The 26,484-nt window shown below is 35.7% G+C and overlaps 3 protein-coding genes across 4 annotated transcripts in view; 1 reads left to right on the forward strand and 2 right to left on the reverse strand.

Moving 5' to 3' along the window:
• Positions 1-1,323: 1,323 nt before the first annotated feature.
• Positions 1,324-5,238, reverse strand: LOC127866232 (potassium voltage-gated channel protein Shaw-like). Its single transcript, XM_052406656.1, has 2 exons — positions 4,768-5,238; positions 1,324-2,567 (listed from the first exon to the last, which is right to left on the reverse strand). Exons 1-2 carry the CDS (start codon positions 5,236-5,238, stop codon positions 1,776-1,778), a joined length of 1,263 nt encoding a protein of 420 aa, XP_052262616.1. The 3' UTR covers positions 1,324-1,775.
• On the forward strand, positions 3,193-24,878 carry LOC127865845 (G patch domain-containing protein 11-like). Of its 2 annotated transcripts, XM_052405882.1 has the most exons (7): positions 3,193-3,281; positions 7,544-7,801; positions 13,121-13,344; positions 20,249-20,502; positions 22,903-23,094; positions 24,005-24,086; positions 24,610-24,878. In XM_052405882.1, exons 2-7 carry the CDS (start codon positions 7,752-7,754, stop codon positions 24,669-24,671), a joined length of 864 nt encoding a protein of 287 aa, XP_052261842.1. In that variant the 5' UTR covers positions 3,193-3,281; positions 7,544-7,751; the 3' UTR covers positions 24,672-24,878. The 2 variants fall into 2 exon arrangements, with proteins under 2 accessions (XP_052261842.1, XP_052261841.1); XM_052405881.1 differs by lacking the exons at positions 3,193-3,281; positions 7,544-7,801 and adding an exon at positions 8,633-8,796.
• The window catches only part of LOC127865828 (serine/threonine-protein phosphatase 6 regulatory ankyrin repeat subunit C-like), a 71,695-nt gene continuing 69,476 nt past the window's right edge, over positions 24,266-26,484 (reverse strand). The window contains exon 29 of the mRNA XM_052405854.1: positions 24,266-25,520. Within this exon, the coding sequence (XP_052261814.1) occupies positions 25,376-25,520 (145 nt within the window). The 3' untranslated portion in view covers positions 24,266-25,375. The remainder of the gene's footprint in view (positions 25,521-26,484) is intronic.

The raw sequence follows: 26,484 nt of genomic DNA on the forward strand, positions 1-26,484 counted from the left end.
CTTTATATCTAAATAACTAAATGACGACACAAGTAGTTTAAAATCGTATCAGAAACACGAAAATGTTAACTCCCAACAAACTATTTGCGAAAACAAGCTTGGAAATGAAGATGTCTTGTGCAATCTCATTGTCCACCACAAAACTTGAGCGCCCCAGATATTAATACATTGGTTCAGCCACTCGAGATGTATCCGCGTACGACGGTGTAGGCCGATCAACATCAGTAAATGGTCTTAATGAATGCTTATTTATATTCTTTACTTTAATTTTCAAATGAAAATTGTACATTTTAATCGTCATAAGAAGACCAAAATACATTTTTTTTCCGGACTGCGTATACCGACGTGTACACTCGTACAAATTGCAGAACCAAAAATGTTTCGTATGAACCAATCAACTAAATGTTAGTGGGTATTTTCCAAAGGCGTGCATCCTTTACCGTTAATGCGGAAAAAAAGAAACTAAACATTAAATTCATACTGCATGGTAACACTGTTTGAAATAAAAACTGAACGTTGAAAGTGCTTAACATTTTAAGGGCTGTTGATAAAAATTAATTAAGATGAAAACTTGAGTTAGGCAGCTACACAGAGTGAAGAATAGCGATAGCATAGAAAGTAATAGTTTGAACCGGTAAACGATATTCCGGCTATTGGTTTTATGTTTGACCTTACGAAAGACCTAGATCGCGCAGTATGGTCATGGCTAACTTGCCAGCTACAAAGTCATGTAAGGTTTCGTTATCAGGTTGCAGGATCACGTGAGTGACTTTGCCGGAACGGTTCCGGACCGGTGATAGGAGCTTTTTTTAAAATAACTTCAACTAGCGCATACAGGACAGATTTTTATGCTGCTTATGGAAATGTGAAATACATCAGAATTGCTTTATTTAATAAGCGTGTGTTCTTGTTAAAAAGTTCTATATGTACTGCATTCATTTATACGGTTATGCTTCATGCAACGTGAAATTTTGTCACCAATTTCAGACATATTTAAGGATTAAATCTTATACCTAAAGCTATCTTTTATGCACTAAAGAGTTTTGCAAATAAATGTTAATAACTTGATATATTTGCAATAATAAACTTCTTAACGGTGTTTTTACATTATTTCCAGCCCTTGTGTAAACCCCTGAAAACCCCGTTTGATTCTGCACCCTGGTTATGTCATTAGTGTACGTTATAACTTCTTATCAGAGTATACGGTTATAAGGGCATATATGGAGTCAGTTCAAACATGTAATTAGGTCCATTTTAGCACGACGCTATCCATATATGTCTCTCCCATTATTTATTGTAGAAGCATAAGCTACACAGAAAACGTTAATATTTTGATATTTATTACCAGATACATTTAAGTCTCCTGTATAGACGTCCAAACGCCACTGACACCGGTACAATAACACTACATCAAATTTGTTCGCTTAAATGTTTTGTTACGTGCCGACAATTGTCATACTGTACGTATCAGATTCACGTAAATATGTTATTGCCAATAATGTAGATTACACACAAACTGGGTATGTATTTGATTGGCGGTCAAACACCGATGATAAACAAAGTTAATTAAGTCACCAACACGTGATGGTGATATATATTGTCAGTCAATCATCATTGCAATAGATGAAAAATGGAATTTTGAAGTGTGAATCTAAGGTTTATATGAAACATTCTAAATTGATGTTGTATATTTACATATGCAATGTAAAAAATATATTTGTTCGCCTTCCCATCAGAAATAGAATGCACGGGTGTTCGCCTATGCGTCGTGTTTCTTAGAAGGCGAGTGCCAAATGTTTGCTGGCGTACTTGTGGTTGTAGTAGAAGGTATAGAACGCGGAGGCAATCACTCCGATAGGTAGCGCCAAAACCAGGACTCCGCACAGTGCGCATGCGCCGGCTACCACGTGGCCGAGGACGGAGGTAGGGACGTATCTACCGTAGCCCACAGTCGTCAAGGTGATGAGTGCCCAGTACATGGCCACGAACACGTTGTTAATCTCGCTCTCCTGCAGAAGCTCGGTGATAAACAAAGTGTACCCGAACCCGAATACAAGCACCCCGAGCATGAAAACGAGTATCTTCAGTTCCTGCTTGGACGACCGGAAGGTCAGGCCGAGGATTTTGAACGCGGGTACCTGCTTCGTAATGTAGAACAGCCTGCCCAACATCAGAATGGTCATGTACTTGAAAACGACGTAAACATTTAGAGCGTGCGAGTTTGCCAGCTTGTCGAGGTTCAACTCAAGCATAATATCAATCCAGTAGGAAACGTAGCTAACGAACACGATGATCCTTACCGGACTCAGCATGAACGAGCGTCGGTTTGGGCAAACAACGAACTCAACGATGAACTCGATACTTAGGATGACGTGGCAGCAGAAATCCGCGTACAGGATTGACGGATGTGGCTTGGTGAGACCGAACGGCATGTTGTACCACTTGGTGTAGCGCTTGAGCGTCTCCTTCTCCACCTCGGAGGGCTCCACCTGGAACGAGGGCAGCGACGCCAGCGCCTGCATCAGCGTCGACGCAAGGATGATCGCCGAGATGAACATACTCCACACCTGCAAAAAAGCTCAATATAGAGTAAAGCCAATTACAAAAAAATACGTATCTTAAAAAGACATTCGACGTATATTCTGACTATGAAATAAAGTTAGAACATTTACGTTGTTAAGTTATTAAATTTAAAAAGGCTTCAGCATTGTAGTGTACATAACAGTCGCATGTCCACCGCATAAACTGTTTATTATGAAGTGCACGTTTATTAAACCACAAAATGGTGTTCGTAAATGCATATTTTACAACATGAGATCACATCATATGTGTCCTCCTATGGCTTATTGTGAATATATTTCTTCGTCATCGAAACACATGGTTTATATTTGATTAAGAAGCAGTTTCTTTCCACACATTCAAATGACACTGTTACATCCGCGTCCTGCGAACATTGGTCTTATGGCATATGCGACCAGTTCTGGTCAGTGACAACACTTTCCGCTATACAAAGCACGCATGGTTGCGTGGAATGTTGTGAATATCCTCCTCAGTATGCATATCCTGACAGAACTGAGCTGATGCACAGGCTAGGCTGGAGCTAGACTGGCAGCATATTGCATGAGACCTATTTTTGCATGACGCGTGTCTTAAAAAAATCTCTGCGTCTTGTAAATGGAACATCAAAGCACGATACTTTCTGATAGAAAATTGAAGTCACACTGTCTTAATTTTAAACAAAACAAAATGGAGTATTTCTTGTGTGTAAAGACCACCAAACTGTAAGGAAAATTTGTTCTTTGAAAACATAATCTCATGTGTAGACAACATTTTATCATTTGATAATTTTATGTTAATTGGAGATCTAAATTTTAATCTTTTACAAGTGTCCAAAGCTAAACCTTACAAGATTTTATTGAACTTTTTAATTTTTAAAATTTGATTACATCTGCTACATGTTTTATGAAAAACTGTTCTCCATCTTACTAGATGTTACTAGATGTTATTATCACTTATAACAAAAAGCTTTGCATGTCGGTAGTTGTTATTTGATATCTTGAAAGCAACACTGTGTTATCAACATACGGCGTTTATTGATAGTACATTCCGTCTTTCCCGTGACGATTTATTGACCCAGCTCTGACCCTGAAAGTCTTAAGGATTGAATTTACCGGTTATACGTAATTGTAAGTGGGCCAAACTGAGTTTCTATGTTTCGTATGAACATACAACGAATAGGCGGTAATGTTGCCAATGATCCGGGGTATTATGCTCAAATCATCCAATGAAATATTGCGAATGTAATCATTCGGGTCTGCTGGCGTTGTGGAAAGGTCATTTAAGGTGAAAGATGGGTTCTACGCCGCAAACAGTGAGACTCAAACTGTTAAAGCGAAAGGTATATAATAAGAGTCTACCTAAAATCGGAAACGTAATACAAGCACACTACCTTCGTCAAATACACAGTCCCAAACGGACGCTTGACTGGCTGAGAATTTAGTTTTGCCCTGCGTTCGTATTATTTAAAAAAAAGTACTGGGGATCAATGGTTGGAACTTGGTATAAATAAACGTGATCGTTATGCATATTTCTTACCTTAGATCGAACCGCTATGACTAAAATATAACCATATATTATAATTGATCCACATAAAAGTACATATAATATCACAGTGTTTGAATAAAGCGCTTAGCGAACATTTAACCATGATGGCGGCTGACCTTCAACATTATACATGCAGAAAGGTATACCATAATAAACGAAGGCGTAAATATTTGATAACCCATTGAATTAGTATTTGACTACCGGTATAAAAGCTGAAGATTAATGTAAATAGTTAATTACAAATTTAAATTGTGTGTTAACATATATACTATGAAAACAACAGTCTTCCCTCATATGCTTAATTGCGCGTGCATGTAGCGCGTCGTGAGTCATACGTGAGTCTCTCTAGCGTCATGGACGTCCGGGAATATGTTTATTATTAAGTAATCTTTGGTGGAAAAACGATTTATTGTATCATTTGTGGTCTGCATTTCAAGAACATGAGGGGATGATGCGGGAGGCATCTAAGAACAGGAGGCGGAACAGGAGTATTTTTCCGTTTAAAGGAAGTTTCTTCTAAACGAAGATCCAGTCTATGCGGATAGAATCGCCCCAATTATCATGGGCGGACGGCACAGGCTAATCTGCGACGACACTTGACGCGCAAGCATTAAGCCCGGTTTTCCCGGAAAGTGTATCAATAACAGATACCAGCATAATTACCATTGCGTGCTTGGACGAGTTAGGAATCTCCAGGAACTGCCAGAGGCGCGTCTTTAAGTCATCGCTGCCTTCTTTTACTAACATTTTCTCGTTCGTTCTCTTGAAACTAATTAGTAGCTGCTTCATAGTTTCCACGTCGCTGTCGCACTTGTAGAGCGTCTCCCAGCAACAGGGCGCCACCCAGCGGGCGGACAGATTCCAGAACTCAAGCTCCTCCTTGTACGTGATGCCGCAATGGTCCTTGGGCAGGTGAAGTAGACCTTTCCGGTACCCGTCCAGGATGAACGCAAACAGGAGCGGGTTCCGGTCGAAAAAGAACTCGTTCGAGTCGTTTCGGTAGCATTCCGTCGCGAGTTTCTCTATACTCGCGAGTTTTGAGTCCGGGAACGTGTTCAGTGCCTTCCGGTAACATTGGAATCGTATTCCGCCCACATTAATCCGAACAATACTGTCCTCCGGTATTGGTTCCATGTTTAAAGAAAAGCGTCAAAGGCTGCGAGATTTGCAGAGTTTTATTTGGTTATAACATTACCCGATTTTAGCAGGCCTTTTATAGTTCCATGCAAATAGTATTCGGACAATTCTAGAGAAAACCGTCTCATTCTGGCACGAAGGTCGTTATTTGGTTAATATAACCATTCGCGCAAAAACAAAACATCTGAGGTTTTAGAATGCACTAACGACCAATTATATTCTCATTAAATTCCCATTTAAGTTGACGACGACGTTCATACGATGTTGGTTTTTGGAATCAAGTACGTGATCCTCTAGTAAAAGTAATGCATTCATGCTGATTCTATGAGCCAAGCTAATGGCAGCAATCATTTGAGACATAGTGTATAATTTATTATTATTTTTGTTATTGCATTACCTATTGTTTCAGGTGTTTTGTTGGCGTGTAGAAAATAGATTGATATTATATTGATTCTGCTATTTTGTAATAATTACTCAGCAATGACACATTGCGTATCATACTTCATATGATTAAGAATGTATATCCTAGTCTCGAGTCTTATTCTAAATGAATCAGGAATTAGTCATGCCAGGCGCAATGGCCGTTTGTAAAAGTTCAAGCGTAAATCTAGGCTAGGCCTGTCTTATTTGTAATACCTTTACGTATTTAGTTACACATTAAAATCAAGTGCATTAGTTCTTGTTAGTTAGATGCTGGAAAATATTTAAACATGTTTGTATTACATGCAAATGCGAAAATGTTCTCAGTACACATGTATTGTGATGTTGAGCACTGTATAGTGTTTTTCCCTAGTGTATTTCCGCCCTATTAATAGCAATACTTTTCCGATAGGAAGATTGTCTCCATTGACAGCAGCAAGTAAAAAAAAATGTTGGCATACGGAAAGTCGACGGAAGTTGTAGGTGTTTTAGACTAAATTAACTTGCCTTACATTTGCGTTCAAAGGCTGGAAATACTGATAAGTTTTAAATAGTATCCTAAAAGGCGTCAGTTCTGAAGCTTGGCACGTGGTCTGGTGATATAGGGCTATGTTTAGTATTGTATTTCGGCAATTTGTTTATTTTCCCATCGTGATTTTCCATTCGAAGACAGTAGTGATCTTCGTGGTTTCCAATGGGAACGTATTCATGCTGAAGCCGTCCCGATTGTTTCATTTTACGCGTGACATCACTGCGTTTCAGAGAATGTGACAAACCGTTCGTATCTCGCGACAGGAACTGAAGATGGACGTATTTGTTGCAATATGCATAGTTCTGATTCGACATCTTCATGTAATTTTGTAAAGTTGTCGGTGCAGCCAAAGATCTATGAATACAAAGAATGTTTCTTGGTAGATCTGTGGTGCAGCGATCGATTTCACAGCATTTGTACGTGATTGTGCTGGGCACTCATCACTCTGACGACGTGTGGCTATGGTGACTGCATATCGGACACCACAAAAGGTCACTCGATAGCGGGGTGCTGCGCGGTGTGCGGAATGCTGATCGTAGCGTAACCCATCATCATTATATCCTCTGCGTTCTACAATTTCTTCAATTTCAACTGCTGCTCTACAAACGTTTTACGTATTTAAAGTCATGTAAACATACTATAATGTTTATCGTGTTCTTAATTCTAAAAACTGCCCTTTGTTATTGTACACAGATCAATTATTAATACCTCATTGTTTGTTTCGTTAGCAAAGAATGCAACATCTGTAGCTTAAGATGGGCCTTTTCACGTTTTGGTACATTGACAAAATAAAAAAAAGATGTTTCAGATTCGCAAATGTTCGTTTTAGTTATGATATTTGTGAGGAAACAGTATTACTGAACATTTACCAAGCTCTAAAGTAGCCATTATATGCATCTTTTGACGATTTAAAAACCTGAAAATTATAAAGCGTTGCAACGCGAAACGATTGAATAATTTGGAGAGTTCTGTTGTTGTCGTTATATTTTGTGAAACACCGAGGATTGCTTATGTAAAGTATAAAATACGGAAGGTCGAACGGTCTAAGTGGTTTTCTTTTACTCCAGGACTCCAGGGATCAGTGGTTCAAGCCCTGCTAAGGGTTACTTTTTTTTCTTTTTTTAAATGTTATGCTTGATTTTTTACCCGAGCTTTTTAGATTCAATGTTTACATTTGTCAATATAAAGCATTTAATGACAAACTTCAAAACATGCCAAAATCTGTGAAAAGGCCCCTTTAATTGCCGAAATATGTTGTATGTATACATGTACATAGTTTCTCTTTCATAGTTTTTGTTGTGCCACGACTGTTAAATAAACAATATGAAGGAGGATGCTTTTTACTTTCAGACGGTTTAAAGACACTGCACACGTCCTGATATCGAAAAAGCTTTTAGAATGACTTTTGTCACGCATGAACAGACCGCCGAGAGATTACCGACTTGACCATCCTGCCCATCTCGACTCATTCTGTATGGCAGCTAATAGTTACCTCCCTTGGTAAAAAATAAGCCATTAGTAATTTGGTAAACAAAAGCGACAAAACCGTCTTTGAAAAATGTTAAATGATGATGAAGATTATATGTCAGATGCGTTTTTGAAGCAAATGTAAGTGGTGGATTTTTAAAGGTCTCAGTTGTTATTAAATCATTTTTCTCTGATGAAAACAAATATTGTAGGAATTAATTTCTTTATTCATTTTTATTCAAATTGCTCCCTTTGAATAGAGGCAAAACTTGGCCACTTCCACGTATTTATTCAGATTTAGATTCTCTGTTGATGGTTTGTTTTTCTTGAAAAAAAAAAGTGTTATTACAAAAGAATTGTACTTGTTCAGACATTCTCAAACGTGTCGGGCCTGACCGACGTTTTTTTAGAGTTATGGAGGTTTCGGCATAGGGACCGTTAAGTAAATATATTCTATTATACTACATATATATAGTATACAAGGGATACAACTGTGAAAATTCCTGCACACAACCATGGTGTAAACAATAGCAAAACATTTGCTTCCAAACGCAATAAATACACCAATTAAACTGTATTACAACAGCCAAGACATTTATCTTTCAGAAAATAATACACTTGGCAATACAGTACAAGCTTTTCATTGAACTAAGAGAGAAAGTTTCATTCAAAATGCTCAAAAATCCTTACTTGGACACAGGTGTGCACAGCTGAAAACTGAAAATTCAGAAGTAATTTTTGTATTCCTTTGTTATAAAGCTCTTTTGCTGGTACATATTCCTTGGATATGTTTTTTTTCATAGTAAAATAGAACATAATTACTATTTAGTGAGCATATTTTGCTAGAAATTCATATCAATCTGCTTCAATTTCACAATGACAATGTTTTACTTTCATTTTGGATAGTTCACATGTATTTTTAACATGCGATTTGATTGGTTGAAATTCCACTGCAGTAATAAATCCAGCCATTCACGTTCCACGTAACATTACCTGACAAATTGCATACAAATCCTTGAAGATAGTAGAAATGTAAACAAATTTAATATTTACGGTGTTTTACATATATGCAGTTACATGCAATTATGGAAGGTGTCTACTTTGATTAATAAAGTGTCTATGGATAATAAAACAAGGTAAAATTTGCTCAACTTCTCTGTAATTATTAAATTATGAAACAAAATGTGTGAAAGTGGGTGTGCACACCTGTGTCGCATTTCGAAAATTTTACCGTTGTTCATGAAACTTTCGTTTCAAACACAACTATGAACACTTTTACTGCTATAAACATAGTTATTATCTGATAGATAAATGTCTGAGCTGTTGTTATACAGTTTTTTTGGTGTAATTATTGCTTTTGGAAGCGATTTTTTGCTATTGTTCAGACCATGATGTTGTGCAGGAAATTTAACAGTTGTATCTCTTGTATATATGTATATAGTATAATAGAGTATTTTTTACCTAACGATCCCTGTGGGTTTCGGTATATAAATGACAAGTTCGGTAAATTGGATTTATATAGTAAATGCCGCGGAGGTTTCGGTAAATTGGTATAAATAGGAATTATCGCACCTTTAGTCGATAAGCATGTACACTAATTGAGTTGTTTGGCACTACTTAAATTATCTGATTAAAATGTACGGAGTTGATGTTTTCAATTTAGAGATGTTTGCAAAGTGTTAATATTAAATACCCAGGCTTGCAACCTATTAATATTCTAATCAAGGCAGGTAATTTATATATTAAAAGTTTATCTTTAGGTCATGATTTTTTGTTTTTAATATATGTTTTTATACAATTAGTTGGAAAAACGTTAATTAAAGTGTATCAGATAAAATAATAATAATGTTATCCAATATATTTGTGTTTTATATGAATACAATTTTCGCTTCTTTTTCCTAAAAGCAGGTCAGCACATAAGGTAGTCGTGAAGACTTGTAAATAAACTCGGACATTCACGCACACTTTTTAATACAAAAGTTTACATTGATATGCCTTAATAATTGGTTAAATATTGAGAGTGGGGTATGTTATCAAGTTGATTTTCTAAAAATAATCTAAATATGTATGTTCAGATCGTGAACATACTTGAACACTGGTGGCCGATTTTTTACGTACACAACCAGTAACTTTCAAACTGTGAAAAAACAAACATTTTCCTTCTTTAAGCATGTTTACAGGGCTTGACACTAACTTTTTTACCTGCTGACCCAAAGGACCACCAGCTTTCAGAAATTACTGGTCCTCCAAGATTTCAAGTGGTCCGACAATTTCTATGTTATTTTACCTAAATTTCAACTCACTTTCTGTTCTATCCACAATGTATTGTGCATTTATAAAAAGAAAACTATACTATCAACTAAACTATCTCTTATCCTTTTAATATTTTCGCTCTACTTCAAGCTTCTCTTCATTATATATAGTTTAAGGTTTTTTAGACGGAGGTTCTTTTAGTTTTTTTTAGGCGGAGGTTCAACCACCCCCGGAATAAAATTCTTTATCGCAAAAACTTGTAATCTTGAAAATCCGCATGTTTAGTCTCCCGCGATATCAAAACATTATTTGGGGCCATCCAGTGTAAATTCGCATGGTAAACAATGTATATTCTGATGGTACTAAGATCGATAACATGCTGATTATTTCTGCATTTTTCAAAATAATAATAATAACCATTTTGTTCATTTCTCGATCCGAACACTTTGAATTTTATGTTAATTTGTGTATCGATCACGGCGAAGTCTGGAGACATTTGCGGGAGACATTTACAGATCGCAAATCAATGTTTTGATCCGTCAACAGGTTTTTATCATCCGGGCATCTAGAAAAATTAGAATTTCCAATATGTTGCAACTTTCATCCCGGTTTCAAGTCGGTCCATAAAATAATGATGAAATTATCGATTTATTATGAACATATAAAGTTGTTTTATTGATGAAAACGGCTTTCCACTTGTATTTCACAATAAGCTGGCCAGGATTTTTTACTGCTCCAACTGCTCAACCAAATTTCTAATTGCACTTGTCCTCCATATTTTTTACCGACCGCGGGTCAACAGACCACCGTTAGTGTCGAGCCCTGGTTTACAAAAAATTAACTGGTGGTGACATCAAAGGATTTTTAATTGTGGTATAAATAAAATAAGAGATACACGGCAGACTACATCGAGCATGGGATGACTACGAAGAGTAGAAGCTGACAACCACTGATCTACTGAAGACCATCAGCCATATCAACGCCCTGGGACCATCCACGGCGGTCCACCACATGCTCGATAACGAGTATTGAACTATGTGAATGACTGATATTGTCAGGGACTCTAGATGTAGTTTTAAAAACTGAACTTCTAATATAAATGTTACAAATCTGGATAAAGTACGACCATGTTTACCGTAAATATAGATTCTAAAACGGTATGATATTTGCAAAAGTTAAAGTTATAACTCGCCGGGTTGCCCAAATTAGAAGCAAAACTTCATATATATTTATATATCTGAAAACAACGAAATGTAGGCTTTTTAATATATATAATTTGTCAAAATCTGCCGAGAAATAAAAGTAAAATTAGAAAAAAGACGTTAGTGGGTACATCAAAATGTATAACCTCAGGGCTTCGATGTACGCTAATTGATAGCTACTGGTTATGTAACAAAGTATTGACAAGGTTAAACGCGCGTGGATAAAACATAAAATGTGTATTTTTCGTGTTTAACTCGCTATACATCCATTAATAACAACAGAAATATACTAAAAAATTATATTTGTTTGAAAGAGGAATTAATAAGCAACAAGATACGTATAAACCAATAAAATCGGATGATTAGTTTCTGCATAAATTTGAATTGACTACAGTAAGGGTCAAATACTCGTTTCAACTCCTGTCAATATACGCTCCATGGATATTGTTGAAATGTCACATTAAATGACATTTAATTAAACTGACATGTGGAAACTCTAAAAGATGCTAATGTGTCTTATTTATATTGTACTGTGTCATTAATGTATCTCATTTATATGTGACTACGCCCTTATTTTTTTTTAAATGAAATGAAAGAGTTAAATATGTCCTATATATATTGTATCCAAGTTTTAAAAGTGTCTTATTTATAAATTATAATTTATGTTTAATAAAACGGATTACAAAGTTAATCAGTATGTATTTTTTATTCAACGGATTTGTTCAGGCAAAAATGAAATCAGTTATTTTGGCCGTAAATCCCATTGTTCCAATACAGTAGCCAGGTGCCTGTGTTTTGAGCTGTTAAGATAGGGATCACCACAGCAGGTTGCTAATACACAGTGTATTCATTCGGGTCTGCTGGCGTTATGTTAGATGTCATTTTTATCAGTTTTTAATTATGTGTAATTTAGTTCGCATCTCTTCGCTTAACTCAACGTTCAATGGCACGCACACTTAACAAAATTATAAAACATTATTATGGTTTTTGTTTGTTTTTGTTTTTTAATAACTCATGTCTACAATATTTTACAAGAACCTTTTTTAATAGCATTAAACTTAATTGAAGATCTTACATTGATTGTGTCGTAAATCATCATTTATTATTACTATTATGTTATCTAAATAAAAGCACAAATTATAAAAAAAAATAGTATAGAGTTATTTAAATCGTAAATTTACTTTCAATAGAGTTACATTTTAAATTCAATCTACATTTTTTTTGGTTTGGTACCAACAATTTCCTAATAGAATTCGTTTTAAAAAGTTCAGAGGTAGCTCATTCATGCCCCTTAATTTTTTACTGTAGGCATAGCATTAATTACTCTACTCAAAATTAATCCACAGTTTGCAAATATATGCGCCTGATGTAATTGTAAGCCAATAATAGGTGTAATTAACACCTCATTGTAGGTATACCATCTCTATAAAAAAACAATTTACCGAAACCTCTACGGCAATTACTATATAAATCCAATTTACCGAACTTGTCATTTACCGAAACCTCCAGCACCCCGCTTTTTATACAGGTCAGATTGAAAATGCTATGTTGCTGGTCCGAATGTCCGGTAAATAATAAAAGAGCAAAAATTTATTTATTTCAAATAATTTAAATCTGAAAATTAAAGAGACCTTAAAAGAAATATGAGTAGTAAACATTACGTTATATTTTTGTTAACATTCATAAAATGTTCCTGCTCATGCGCAGCAAAAACTTCAGAGTAAATATGTTGATAGTTTTTACAGTTACACTCTGCAACTCAGATCTTTGTAATTGGGACATAAACAGTTAGTTACCCTATCAAATTTACGCATGGGTATTTTAACAAAAAGCTCAGCTTTCCATTAATCTAGTAGCCGCTAAAGTTTAAAGCTGATTGATGTCTGGGAAAATATCTATTTTCAAAATTATTTCAGACTTAATGAGCTCATTTTGTTTCAGAGTTAAAGCTTAGAAATGCAATCAAATGAACGTTGATTAACAAATCTTGTTCTTGCTTTTGCAGCCCTGATACAAGACCAGGTCTTGTTCCTAAACATATAGCTAAAAGACATGATAAGGAAAAGAAGGAAAGAGTAGCCAATGAAAAAAATCGTCAAAAGCCCAAGGCAGTTCTTGAGAAAGAAAAACGTGACGAAGGACTAGGGGCAGCCATTTCCAGTGAAAACAAGGGATTTTCTCTTCTCCAAAAAATGGGATACAAACCTGGCATGGCGCTCGGAAAGTCAGGTAGATTTTGCTGAGAGCACTCTGACTGAGTAGATTAGTTTAAACTTTATTTCAAGCAAATTTGCATGTAAACATGTACACATGTAAACATAATTCGATATTAGCATATACCAAAATTAAATGTGCTTTGGAGTGGAAAACAAGGTCGATGTGCCACTTATATGAATTCCTCTCCGTAAGTAGACTGAGTAGATTATCTAGAGCAAAGAAGTAGGATGCTGCGCCCTGCAAGCCCCCCCCCCCCCCTCAACTCCCCCCCCCCCCCCCCCACTCTCCCTCCCCTACTTTCCTTCTGAATGTCTTTTGAAATTTAATATACTTTGGCTAATACTTAAAGGACTAAGCTTAAAAAGTTCAATTACAAGTGTAAGACTTAGAAATTCCATTGATTTATCCAATTATAAACAAGAAATATCTTTAAAAAAGATATACGGCGTTGATTGTGGTTTGAGTTTGTGAAAGGTAAAGAGTTCCAAGGATAGCGAATGTCTTTTTCTGTGCAGTTCTTAGCTGGATCACACGCAATACGGGATGTTACGCGGAGTTTTCGCGGCTTATTTTACATAATTACATATTGCTGGTCATAAACCTATAGATACAAAACAGAAAACCAAATGAAAAATGGAAGTGAAATTTAAACATATGAGTCAACCGGCCACACGCGAAGTATCAGTACATATTTTAAATATTTATACGCGCATTCTTCGAACAAACCTGTTTTAGTGGTTTGACGGGCATTGCTTTTTTATTAGATTATTAACAGTATCGAGAATCATCGCGCTCATGCTTAATACATTAGGCAATATGGTGGAATAATTCTTGTTAAATTAATTAAAAATAATATTTATCATGGTATTGTTGAAAACACATAAAGACTCTATTATTGACATACCATAATTATATCGCTGAATATCTTCATTTAACATCTTTTGTGGTCTAAAGAAAATCTCAGTTCACCTAGTTCACGGATAGGGTCTATATTATATAACAAACTGGCTACGAACTCAGGTCAGCACATAAGCGTCTTCGGACGCAGCGATGACCTGTAAATAAACCCTGATAACTCGCGGGTTGAACATTAAAGTGAGGCCACGCTTCCACTGCTTTTTATACTTTTACATGTTAACATGTTGATAGGAATGAAAGTCAGTACTAAAATGAGAAAATAGCCTTTAATTAAAAACGCTGTTGCCTCTGAAAATAAAAGGTGGACGCACAAACTGTATTGATGTCGAGATTGAGTGTAAAATTGTTCTATCTATTAAGCCTTTTCATTAGATATAAAATTGTTTTATGCTGAACACGCAGTAAAACAGTGTTACAAAGACGCGGACATGTTTCCAATGTTCTGATGGTATGCTCATATCAGCCTATGGGATAACTGAAGTGTATTCATTCTGAACTAGCCGCGGGAAATTTTATTTGAATTTTATTGGACAGTTACAAAGGTCAGGTAAGGTGAAAAGCTGGCGCATACAGCTAACGCCGAAAAAAAGTCCCAAGAGTAAAACTCTGTGACTTTTCTTCACAAAACTGTACATTTTGTGATCCTTTATCTTTCTCTCATGATGACAATTGAATATTAATATCAATTTGTATTAAAACGGAAAAAAGATCATTAGCACCATAGTTTATATTAAGCATTAAACTCGGTAACTTGGGGCGGGGCAATTTTCCTAAGGCTATTATGAAACCTTTTTTTCACTCTGGATATTCACATTTCATGTCAATCATAATATATTGTGCTCAAAGCTTTTGTTCTAATGATATCTTGGCGGAGTTCAAAAATGGTTCCAGTCTGTTGAAAAAATGGCAATTCAGTGGCAGGGAAGCTTGCTTTATATGGTTATATTGGGACCTAGTTAACTCTTGAAGTCACATGTTTGGCTCAATCTTAATAAAACTCAGAATGTTTGTTCTATAATATCACAATTTAGTTCAAAAATGGGTCCAGTCTTTTGAAACATATGGCCCTCATGGGATGTCTTATTTAAACTTGTAATTTTGCTTAAGTTCAACCTTTTAACACAGGTTTATGTAGCTTAATCTTCTTTAAGAGGTGATGGTGGTGGATTCAGAAACATAAACTACAACCCAAATTCCTAATTAAATTGAAATACTCCAATTAAAACTTTCCATTACATATGATTTTTCTATTTATTTATTTTAAAAAAACTCACTAAAAGAAGCAAACAGTAAAACAAATAGAACTGTTTTATTTTAATCTTATTTTACCATTCACTCAATATACACTATATGTCAGGGGCTGTTCTTGAAATCTCTTATTTTGATCTATAAATAACCAACAACTTACCTTTTGAACTTTGTATAGAGAACCTCTTTTGCATGAGAGAAAACCAGCTGCAGGCTAACATGGTTGTTCCAGAACAGTTTTCTCCCAAAAATTTAAACTGTGGTTTTAATATGTACTTATACATTATGTGATGATATAGTTTTAATTATCACAACTTTGTTTTAATGATATTCCTAGAAATTAAATATGTATGTTTCTTCAAGTACTTTTATATTTCTGAAATCTTCTCCAAATAGTTCAGTTCTTTGAGTTTCAGATGAACACCTTAGGATCCATGGCCCTCTTGTATGATGATTTACAAATGTATATGTCATAATTCACTATGATTATTTATGAAGCCATGATACACAAACTTTGTGTTATTTTACAGACACTGCGATTGTATCTAAATGTGAATGTTTCTTTTATTGGAGTGTTTGAATGTACTGTGTATCATGGCTTAACCTATTTAGGTTAAGCCATGATTTACACATATTGATCTTCTCACTATCCCCTATACATGGAGTCTGGAGGCAAATGATGATATGTGTGGTCTTCTGTAGAGCCTCTACCTGGTTCTGGTCATAATTTTCCTTCAGTTGTTAGTGGTCGCTTTATTCCTAGAAGATAATTTCAGCAATTCGGTCAGTTTCTCCACAGCAGCGTTGGATCCAAAATAAGGTGAAATCTCTTGTTGTTGTGTCTACTGTGCCCTGTATGCAGTCAGAAGATAATCACCTCTTGTAATGGGGGCAGGCGATGGTAGCTGTCTTGTGGCTGTTTACTTCTGAACGGGCTGTTGATGATGGTGATTATTACTTATTGATTGAATTGTTCTTCTGTAGGCATTCTCCCACTCCCAGCTGTGCCATTCTGTCTACCTCATGATTTCTATGTATTCTGCAGTGAGAGGGGATCCACAATCCTGAAGCACTTGATGTTTAGTGGTGAGGTAGCATGTTAGGTGATGTGGCTTACAGGACTAACAAAGCATCTGTTAGGAATACTATCTTGGAGTCTTGGTCTATTTTGCTGCTGATTTGCAGCATGGATAAAGGCCTCAACCTCAGCTTTGAATTTTGAGCTCATACATTCCAGATCTATCGTGACTGCATCTGTTGCCCACCCATCTGCATAGCTTTCTTTAAGCATAGCCATCGTCATGACTTTCTTTGTCATACATTGAGTTTGTCTGTTGTGATGAGCTGGTGAAATGTGGTAACTGGCTTCCTCAGCATTTCTTGTCTTTCTATTTCAATCTTCCTACTCAGATTCAGTGCAATCTGCTGGTTATCAGGTGATCCTCTGTGAATACGGCCTTCGTGATGTGACAGATTTTCACATTTTCTGTATTGGAGGAAATCCGGTTGTCTGTTCCATCTGTCTTATTGGTGTTAATCTCTCTGCAACAGCAATGATGAAAAAAGACTGGTTTTGGACTTTGTTTAGAGTCTGATGGCATTCCAGGAGGGTTCTTACTATGCTTTGGTGCAATATATAGTGGATCTTTTCTGTGTGTCTGCCAGCTTCTTCATGATATTCTGAATTTTGCCTCTGCACTCTATACCTGTTGTTCCATTTGGATTCTCTTGTGGAATGTGACCCCAAAGTACTTCTCATGGTATTCATACCATAGTTGATTGCTGTTCAGGTTTATGTTCTCCACTTTGGTGGATGGTGTAAAGAGGTCTTGATGGTTTCGCACCAGTTGGCCATATAGCTGAGATTTTATCCAAATTTATCCAAAGTAAGCAGCATTCTTTTTGTTGCGGTTGTTGCATAGTCTAACTCTTCTGTGCACCATAGCCCTGCGTCAACTCCATTAGTTCGCCATGGCATAACGGATTAGGTGTCCGCCTAGTTATCGGGAGGTCATGGGTTCGACCCCCACTCTGGGAGCGTTCTCTAGATCTTCCCCAAAACACCAAGTACTGGTTATAGGCCCAGAAAACGGACTCGAGAGCCTGAGGCTTTCAATGCAATTGAGCTAAAATAAATAGGTTTAAACTAAACTAACTCCATGCAGGGATTACATATACTGGTACTTTCTTAGGTACTGAATGTACTCCTTTAGGTAGTTCTTGTATGATGTTGTTTATGAAGAGTATGAACGAAACCTTAACTGTGGGAGCCCTTGGTGCAGCAGTACTTTTTGCCCACAAAGACTGACACACAGGCTTTAGGTTGTGCTAATGCTACTTGGTCGACCGGCACATAATTCCTTTGTTACCTCTGCAGAGAAGCTAAAAGAGAATCTCGTCATTCTACAACTTGTTGAAGGTCACAAGTGCCAGCTTCTGACTCTAGAATGCGTATTTAATAACCTTGGCAAGCAAATCTTCGAAAATCCTTGTTACCACTGTAGAGGCCACATTAACAACTCAATATTGAATAAATATGTTCAAAATGATTAAGTTGACAATATCTTCTCCATGCTTTAATCTTGGTTACGTTGATTCCAAAACAAGTTATCCAGGTCAAATATAAGGAAAAAAATGCTACCACTCTATAGGCCACATTTATGACTAAATCTTGATAAAACTTAGTCATGATGTTTATCTTGACATTTTCTAGGCTAAGTTTGAATGTGGGTCATGTGCATCCCAAAACTAGGTTACTAGGTCAAATGTAAGAAATACTAGCACAACTCTTAAGGCCACATTAATGACTTAATCTTGATGTTTGAATCTGGATCATGTGCGTTCAAAAACTAGGTCATATCTTAGAAAAAAACTTGTTACCTCTTTAGAAAAATATTTAAGACTCTATCTTGATGAAAATTTGTCAGAAATTTTATCTTGACAGTTACTGTGTCATTTTTTTATGCCCACCTTCAAAGGAGAGGGGGTATGTTGCTTTGCTCATGTCGGTCGGTCGGTCGGTCCGTCCACCAGGTGGTTGTCATACGATAACTCAAGAACGCTTGGGCCTAGGATCATGAAACTTCATAGGTACATTGATCATGACTCGCAGATGACCTCTATTGATTTTGAGGTCACTAGGTCAAAGGTCAAGGTCACGGTGACTCGAAATAGTAAAATGGTTTTTGAATGATAACTCAAGAATGCGTACGCGGCCAACAGGGCACACTCTGAACAATATTACTGAAGCAACTGGTCTGTAATCCTAAATCTATAATTATCAGTCCAATGAAACATCATCCTTTTAGTAAAATACAGTGGATAAGAAAAAATATTATCAGAATATGAGATTTTTTGTATATTTTGTATATTCAATATTGTGTTAATGTTTAATTTTATTGATTAATATAAATATAAGCAGGACAGGGGAGTAAGACAACTCTTATATACAGGGGAAACAAATGCAATAAGTTTAAATTTATTGTTACAGCATTTGCCTCCCTTGTAATATATTTAACATTTACCAATGTAAGGCTAACTGCATTTTTGTATGCATACTCACTACTACTACGACTGCTGCTGCTGCTGGCTGCTGCAGCTGCTGCTACTGCTAGCTGCGTCTACTGCTATACTACTAATTCTACTACTACTACTACTACTACTACTACTACTACTACTACTACTACTCTACTACTACTCTCTACTACTACTTACTACTACTACTACTACTACTACTCTACTACTACTACTACTGCCTACTACTACTAACTACTACTTCTACTAACACTACACTAACTACTACTACTACTTACTCTACTACCTCTACTACTACTAACTACTACTACTTTGACTACTACTCTACTACTACTGCTACTACTAATAATAATAATATACTTACTACTACACCACCACCACCACCCACCCACCCCACCCCACCCCACCCCACCCACCCACCCACCCACCAACCAACACCACCACCACCACCGTTCACAGTGAAAAAAAACGTATTTACACAATGGCTGCTACTACAACTTATAGCCCATATAGGGGGGCATGCATGTTATACAAATAGCCCTTGTTGTATATACCATATTTGTAATTATTGTTTTTCACTTCTGTTCAGGTTGATTCTTAGATGGGTCATCACTCCTTTCTTTTTCCATGACTTTCACTTCTGAACACCAGGTACAATCTGATTTTTAAGTACTCACCCTCTACCTTTTTTGTTTCCTATATTCAGCAGATGTTGATATGTGTACATGCAGACAATTATCTTCCTCTTCTTGTTTCACACTTTTTCTGCATTCCACTGCATGATGTTAATACTCGGTTTCTCTATTTTTCTGTTTGTTGCTGGGGTTTTTTGCCCATAGCTCCTCTGTCCTGTCCTGTCTTGGTTGTATTGCGTGGCACCATGGTTTGGTTAGAGTTTGCTGTGCAGCCTGGTACCTCTGTTTTCAGGACATTGGCATTTCTGTCACTGTTGCCTTACCCTTACTTCATAGTCAAATTATCTTCCTTTTAAACACATAATGATGAATACTTAAATATTTCTTTTGAACCAAACAAAAAGTTTAATATGTATGTAGCTATGTTTTCTCGGTTATAAAGAACAATTCACATAATTGCATCATTTTTAAATAAACAAAAAATAATTAGTTGGGTGTCAATGAAATGTTAAGGCATTGGAATATTAGTTTATCCTGTTTGAGGACCATGTTTTCAAGCCAAATTCTATGGGTCCATACAGGTGTAGGTCGCTTAGAGCCTGTTCCAGTCGAGGTGAAGACTGGACGAGGAGGTCTTGGACAGGAAGAGGAGCAGAAAAGGAAGAAAGTGGAAAGAACTCTAATGTACCAAAACTTGAGGGCAAAACAACAGAAGATGGAGGGAGAAATAAAGCAGACATTCATGAGAAGGCTGAACGAGAAAATATCAAATAAAAATGTGGAGAGAGACTTCAATAAATGTCAGAAAGTTTGCGAACAGCTGGATTCACAAATGGTATAAATCTCATGAGTATTATAGTTCTAATCACTTGATTTACTTGTAGTTACTCATTGCTAAATGCATTTATCTCAAATTCTACGTAAAATAAAAATAAAAAATTCATCAAATCATCTCATAAAGACATAACTTTTCCATGAATGTATTTAAAAGAACAAAACATAATTTTATTTCACATTAACATTTTTTAGTGTTAAACGAAATTATACTTTTATATGTATGCAACAACTATTTCAGCTGATAAAAGTAACAGAACATGGTAAAAGATCACTCTTTCCCATTATGTCATAATACATTCAGTCTATAGTTTCAAAATAACACAATTAACATTACTATGAGTATGAAGATGGCGAATATTTAGTGCCTGTGATATGAACTTGCCTAATTTGAACTTTAATTTTTTTATTTTTAGTAGTTAATAACTGTGCGAGTTTGAACATGATACATGTAGGTCTTACTATTATTATACATGTAAGTGTAATCTAGTTTTCTCTAATTTGGACAATTTTGAAACTATTCAACAAGAAGTGGAATTCATCCTCAACTTAACTACTCGGTACTGTTTCAGTATTGACAAAGACCCACATTTCTTTCCATTCTATCATATCTACCAGTCCGATTTCTCAGGTTATGTGCACAGATGTGTAATTTTGTAATTGCTGTTCTTGACAAAATCATCTCTAAATAGGATTCAGATGACCAGGGTTTTACATTCATGTCAAATTTTAGGGGTCCCTAGAACTCCTGTTATTAATTTTCAGGGGTCCTGTCAATAAAAATGAGGGTCCCAATATAACTTAGTGATATGTTAGTAGTATAGCACACTTGTATGGTCCTTTTTTCATGGCAAGTATTGTTTGCTTGTTTTTCACAGTATATCAAATCATTTCTGAATGAAAGCTATTGATATTTATTAAGCAATTCCGGCAAAAACTTTCGAGCCTTTTTAGTGGCAGGGGGCATTGTTTCAGTCCCACAGGAACCTTGCTCTTGTGTGGCTGATTCTGCATCTTTTGAACTACTTTGAAAGAATTTGCCTAAGTCACCTTGTTTCGACATTTTTGCAGATGAGAAAGGGAATTTTAAAATGCAATCCATTTGAGTTACAAGCAGCGAATGTATGCTAAATATGCTGGCTGTGTTAAAGTATAGTAATCGATTATTTACGTAAACAATAGCCGCGATTTAACACACACCTATAAAATTAAAGATTGTATAATGTATTAATTTTTACAGTTTAATCTTGCTTGCCAGATAATAAGCTATCATAACCTCGGTAAGCTTTTCTTTCTTAGCGACATAAATAGCTCGCATTTACGAAATGTAATCTCAATTCCGGGACTTTGCACCTAGCAACAGCTAATACAATTGGTCGATAAATCAAACAAGCGAGACAATCGTGCACCCTTCTAGAAAATTATGTACTGCAGTTGTCTTTCAGATTTTCTTGTTGATATTACGAGAACCAATACATCAAAATAATTGTGCGTCCCATGGGACGCAAACCAATTAAAATGACGGGTCCTGACTGGCATTTTATGCGTATTTGACGCAGAATATTGCGTCCTGTAAAACCCTGGATGACAATGTTGTTGTTTAAGGCTTTATATACAATAAGTACCCTATTATCATTAATATTTAGTGCCCACTCTTGTAAGTATTCATTGAAAACTCTTTGTTTAACGAAGACAAAAAATGAGCCTCATTAATTTCAAAGTTATTAGACCGCACATAATGAAATCCGTATTTACATAGCACGTCCCTGACCTTTCTGAACCAAATACATGTATTATCGCTTAAGTAAGCCAAACCATATTCCATTATTAATAGTAATTTAATATTTTTTATTTTAAGTTAGTATAGTATAAATGCATATATAAAATATAGTGAAATATTGGCTTAAAATAACTTAAAGTGAAAATTTTATGGAAGATAATTCGTACATATCTGTTTAGATATAACGGATATCTACAAAGAACACCGTAACGCCTACATTTTAAGTTGATTTTCTTACACCAATAACATCTTTGCAGAATTTTAATTGCAATTTGTCCAATTCTCTACACTTTGTCAAGTTTGAAGACCCCATACTTCCCACCAGTATGTAATAATTGAATTTCGCCTATTACAACCATATTGTCTGCAAACAGTTGTAGAATTAGACATATGTGTTAAATATGTATTCCCACATTATATCTAGTTAGTGAAAACATTTTAGGATCATCTATGAAAAGGGAAAAAAGCCAATGCTATGATGATTTAGAAGAACTTTCGTTATTAAATTCTTTCATTTCATAAAACATGCTTAAAATATTGTGTTAAAACAATTCTAACAGTTTGCAGTTAAAACTGATCTATATAAACATCACTAAATGTTAATTTGGTAACTGTTTGTAGGGACTGCTTGAACCACATGAGGTGTTTTTTTGGCCTGAAGCACTTTTGCCAAAGGGTCAAGATTCACCGGAGGACGAGGCTCAGTCCATAGACCCACTTGAACCAGGCTACAGTGGATATGTGCAAGACGTCCATGAGGAGGAGGAAGAGGAGGAGGAAGAGGATGTTATGAATACACCAGCACATTTTACGGTATACAGACTATACAGACAAGTGCCACCTTAAGAATATTTGAGGATAATTAACATTTCATTTGTGACTCAAAATGTACAGATTTTCTGTGCTGTGTAAGAACCATTCATGATTGAATTATTATACCCCCACAAAAGAAGTTTAGGGGGGTATATAGGAGTGAGCATGTCTGTCTGTCGGTCTGTCTGTCGGTCAATCGGTATTAAGCGTCCGCTCTCTAATTCAAGTTGTTTTCATCTGATCTTCACCAAACTTGGTCAGATGTTGTATCTAGATGATGTCTAAGTCAAGTTTGAATATAAGTCATGCCGGGTAAAAAACTAGGTCATGGGGTCACTTAGTGCGTTTTAAACATTGAGCATGGTGTCCGCTCTCTAATTCAAGTAGATTTCATCTGAGCTTTACTTTTGGTCAGAAGTTGTATTTAGATGATGTCTAGACCAAGTTCGAAGATTGGCCATGCCATGTCAAAAACTAGGTCACTGGGTCACTTAGTACGTTTTACACATTCAGCATGGTGTGCGCTCTCTAATTCAAGTAATTTTAATCCAATCTTCACCACACTTGGTCATAAGTTGTATCCAGATTATGTGTAGGTCAAGTTCGAACATGGGCAATGCTGGGTCAAAAACTAGGTCACAGGGTCACTTAGTGCGTTTTAAACATTGAGCATGGTGTCCACTGTTTTTTGTGAAGACAACATGCAAAATATTCTGTGTCAATGCGGCATGTGGGAGTATTCGTCACGTCTGTGACAAAGCTCTAGTTTTGCGTTGCACATATCTTTATTATCTGTAATCTGTGTTTTGGACGTTAAATGTAAAAATGATGTACTCTTCTTTGTTATTATTTTTAGACAATTACATATATGCAGAAATAATATGTTACTTTTATGTCACATGTCTTCCAGTTGGAAGAGAAGTTAGACATACTGACGTTGTACTTGAGGACAAAACACAAATACTGCATATGGTGTGGTACCAAATATAATGGCAAGTATCCAACCAGAAGATTTATAATACTGCTGATCTTCGTAATTTTGGAAGTAGACAAGTGCATACATTTTTTCTAAGTTTTCCACAGAGTATGGGTGATTTTATCTTCTGAACTATAATGGCATGATATTTGGTATTAATGAAGCATATTGGTGTAAATAATTAACAAGCTGTAATGACATCCTTGTTCTTTATTAAACGTTAAGGTAATAATATGTTACGAACAGAAAGAATAATATCATTAAGTATAATATGATTTGGAATGTCAACTTATCATGCACCAAAAATAGATTTTATAATATAAGTGTTTTGAACATATTACAATATTCATACAGAATAATTGCACCTCTCGTGCAAGTCAATTAGGCATATCTTACCTTGATTAATGCTCAAGTTTGAGATGCTTATCAAAAATATACAAGTTTTACTAAGCCTAAGGACTTTGCTCCAGAAAATTAGTTAAAAGGTTTTTAATGTGTATGAGTTCTATGAAGAAGTCATGATGTGTTTAATTTTTCAGATAAAGAGGATATGATGCAACATTGTCCAGGAAATTCATCGGAACTGCATGACGACTTATGACACTGCTTATTTAATTAATAGAGAAAACTGGTACAGACTTTGTGGAAGAAGTAGGAAAGAAGCAATGTTCATAATTCACATTCTGAGAACAGTTGAGTGTCATGATTAAATCTTGCAAGATTGACATTGTGAAGTCATTCAACTTTCCTAATGTGTTAAAAGTGTTAAAGAGGTGTTCATGAAAATAAATAAATTGCTGGTTGTTAATTTAGCAATAACTTCAAAAGCACTGAGTGTTGTTATATGTACAATATATATTAAACTTAAATGTTTATTTTTCTCCAAATATTACTTAAAAGCTGTTCAACTAATTTGGTTTACTGCAATGCACAATGCACAAATTATTTGTTTGTTAAACTTATGCTAAATCTTGCATTAAAGCACGTGCATTAACTTCATACACATTTTTCTTGGCATTTCTGGACTTTCTTTCATAGAAAGGCTCCTACTTAATTTCCAACACTAGCCAGAAATATTTCTATAAATATATCTGGTCACAGGGTAACAATGTTGTACTGTAAGCAACTGGTTTGAAATGGCAGAGAATAAATGTTCTTTTAATACAATCTTTCAATCATAAAAGATTTGGGGAGGAGGTTATCACGTTTATTAAATGAAACTTTAAAGTAAAATAAGTTTTTCTAAAGAATGTTGCAACTGTATGATTTAATAAAAACATGTAAGAAAACATTCCATCTAAAGTTTTATAGTTCAGCGCGTCCTACGTCTGTACGTTCACTGGCGAAGGACAGATTGTCTGCATCTCTGTTGATCTCAATGTGGAAGTGCTCACACAGGGTGCGCAGCAGGTCTTGCTGATGTTTGAAGTGGGTTGTAATCTCATTCAACCTGTAATAAAACAGAAATTTCACTAGAAAGTCATTCAATCCATAAAGTTATTATTGCTAGTATAGATCAATCCCATATTTGTAATGTCTAATTTGCAAAATTGTGTCATTTGATTTTGCCATGTAAAATTTCTAATAAGAGAACATTTGGCATAAGCTTAGCACGGACTTTTCTTACTGTGATATTATGCTGTTGTATACTAAGTGTTCATTTAGCAAGACCATTAATGGCCTACTGGCTTTTGTTTCATGGCATTCGTTTGGTAAATCAGTTTTAGTATAGCTAGCCTATTGGTCCAGTAATTAAGTTAACCTTTTAAGGTAATTTTCATTAAAGTTGCTTAAAAATGTAAATAACGTGTATCAATTTATCAAGAAAATATTTTGATAGATACTTTTCCCAAAAAGTATATTTATCCGTAACTATGCCTCCCATATGGGAGTCTATTGGTTCCACCAGTCTATCAGTTCCACCAGTCTGTCCGTCTGTCTCGAAACTTGTCTTGACTGAAGCTCCATCAAGCATTGAAGGTTTTTGAGAATAATTTCGTACAAATGTTAATAAACATTAGACGGTGAGCATGTGTAGCTGCGCTTAATTGTCAGAATAGGCATGTCCTCTCTTAGACTCGACCATGTCCTCTCTTAGACTCGACCATGTCCTCTCTTAGACTCGACCATGTCCTCTCTTAGACTCGACCATGTCCTCTCTTAGACTCGACCATGTTCTCTCTTAGACTCGACCATGCACGGAAGTTTTTCAGAAAGCACAAATGTTAACCTTAATAAGTAAATATGCCATAAGACTACCTCCCAAAGATTGATATGTTCACTTATGAGAGGTGTGTCAAAAACAAACTATGTGGCTGAAGTTAAGGTCAAGAGCAAACTTTTAGGTCAAATTTAAAGATACACAACTTCATTGTCAATATAGGACTTGTCAGACCATTGAAGGTTTTTATCCA

The sequence above is a fragment of the Dreissena polymorpha genome, chromosome 2 (genome assembly GCF_020536995.1).
Source record: "Dreissena polymorpha isolate Duluth1 chromosome 2, UMN_Dpol_1.0, whole genome shotgun sequence".
NCBI lineage: Eukaryota > Metazoa > Mollusca > Bivalvia > Myida > Dreissenidae > Dreissena > Dreissena polymorpha.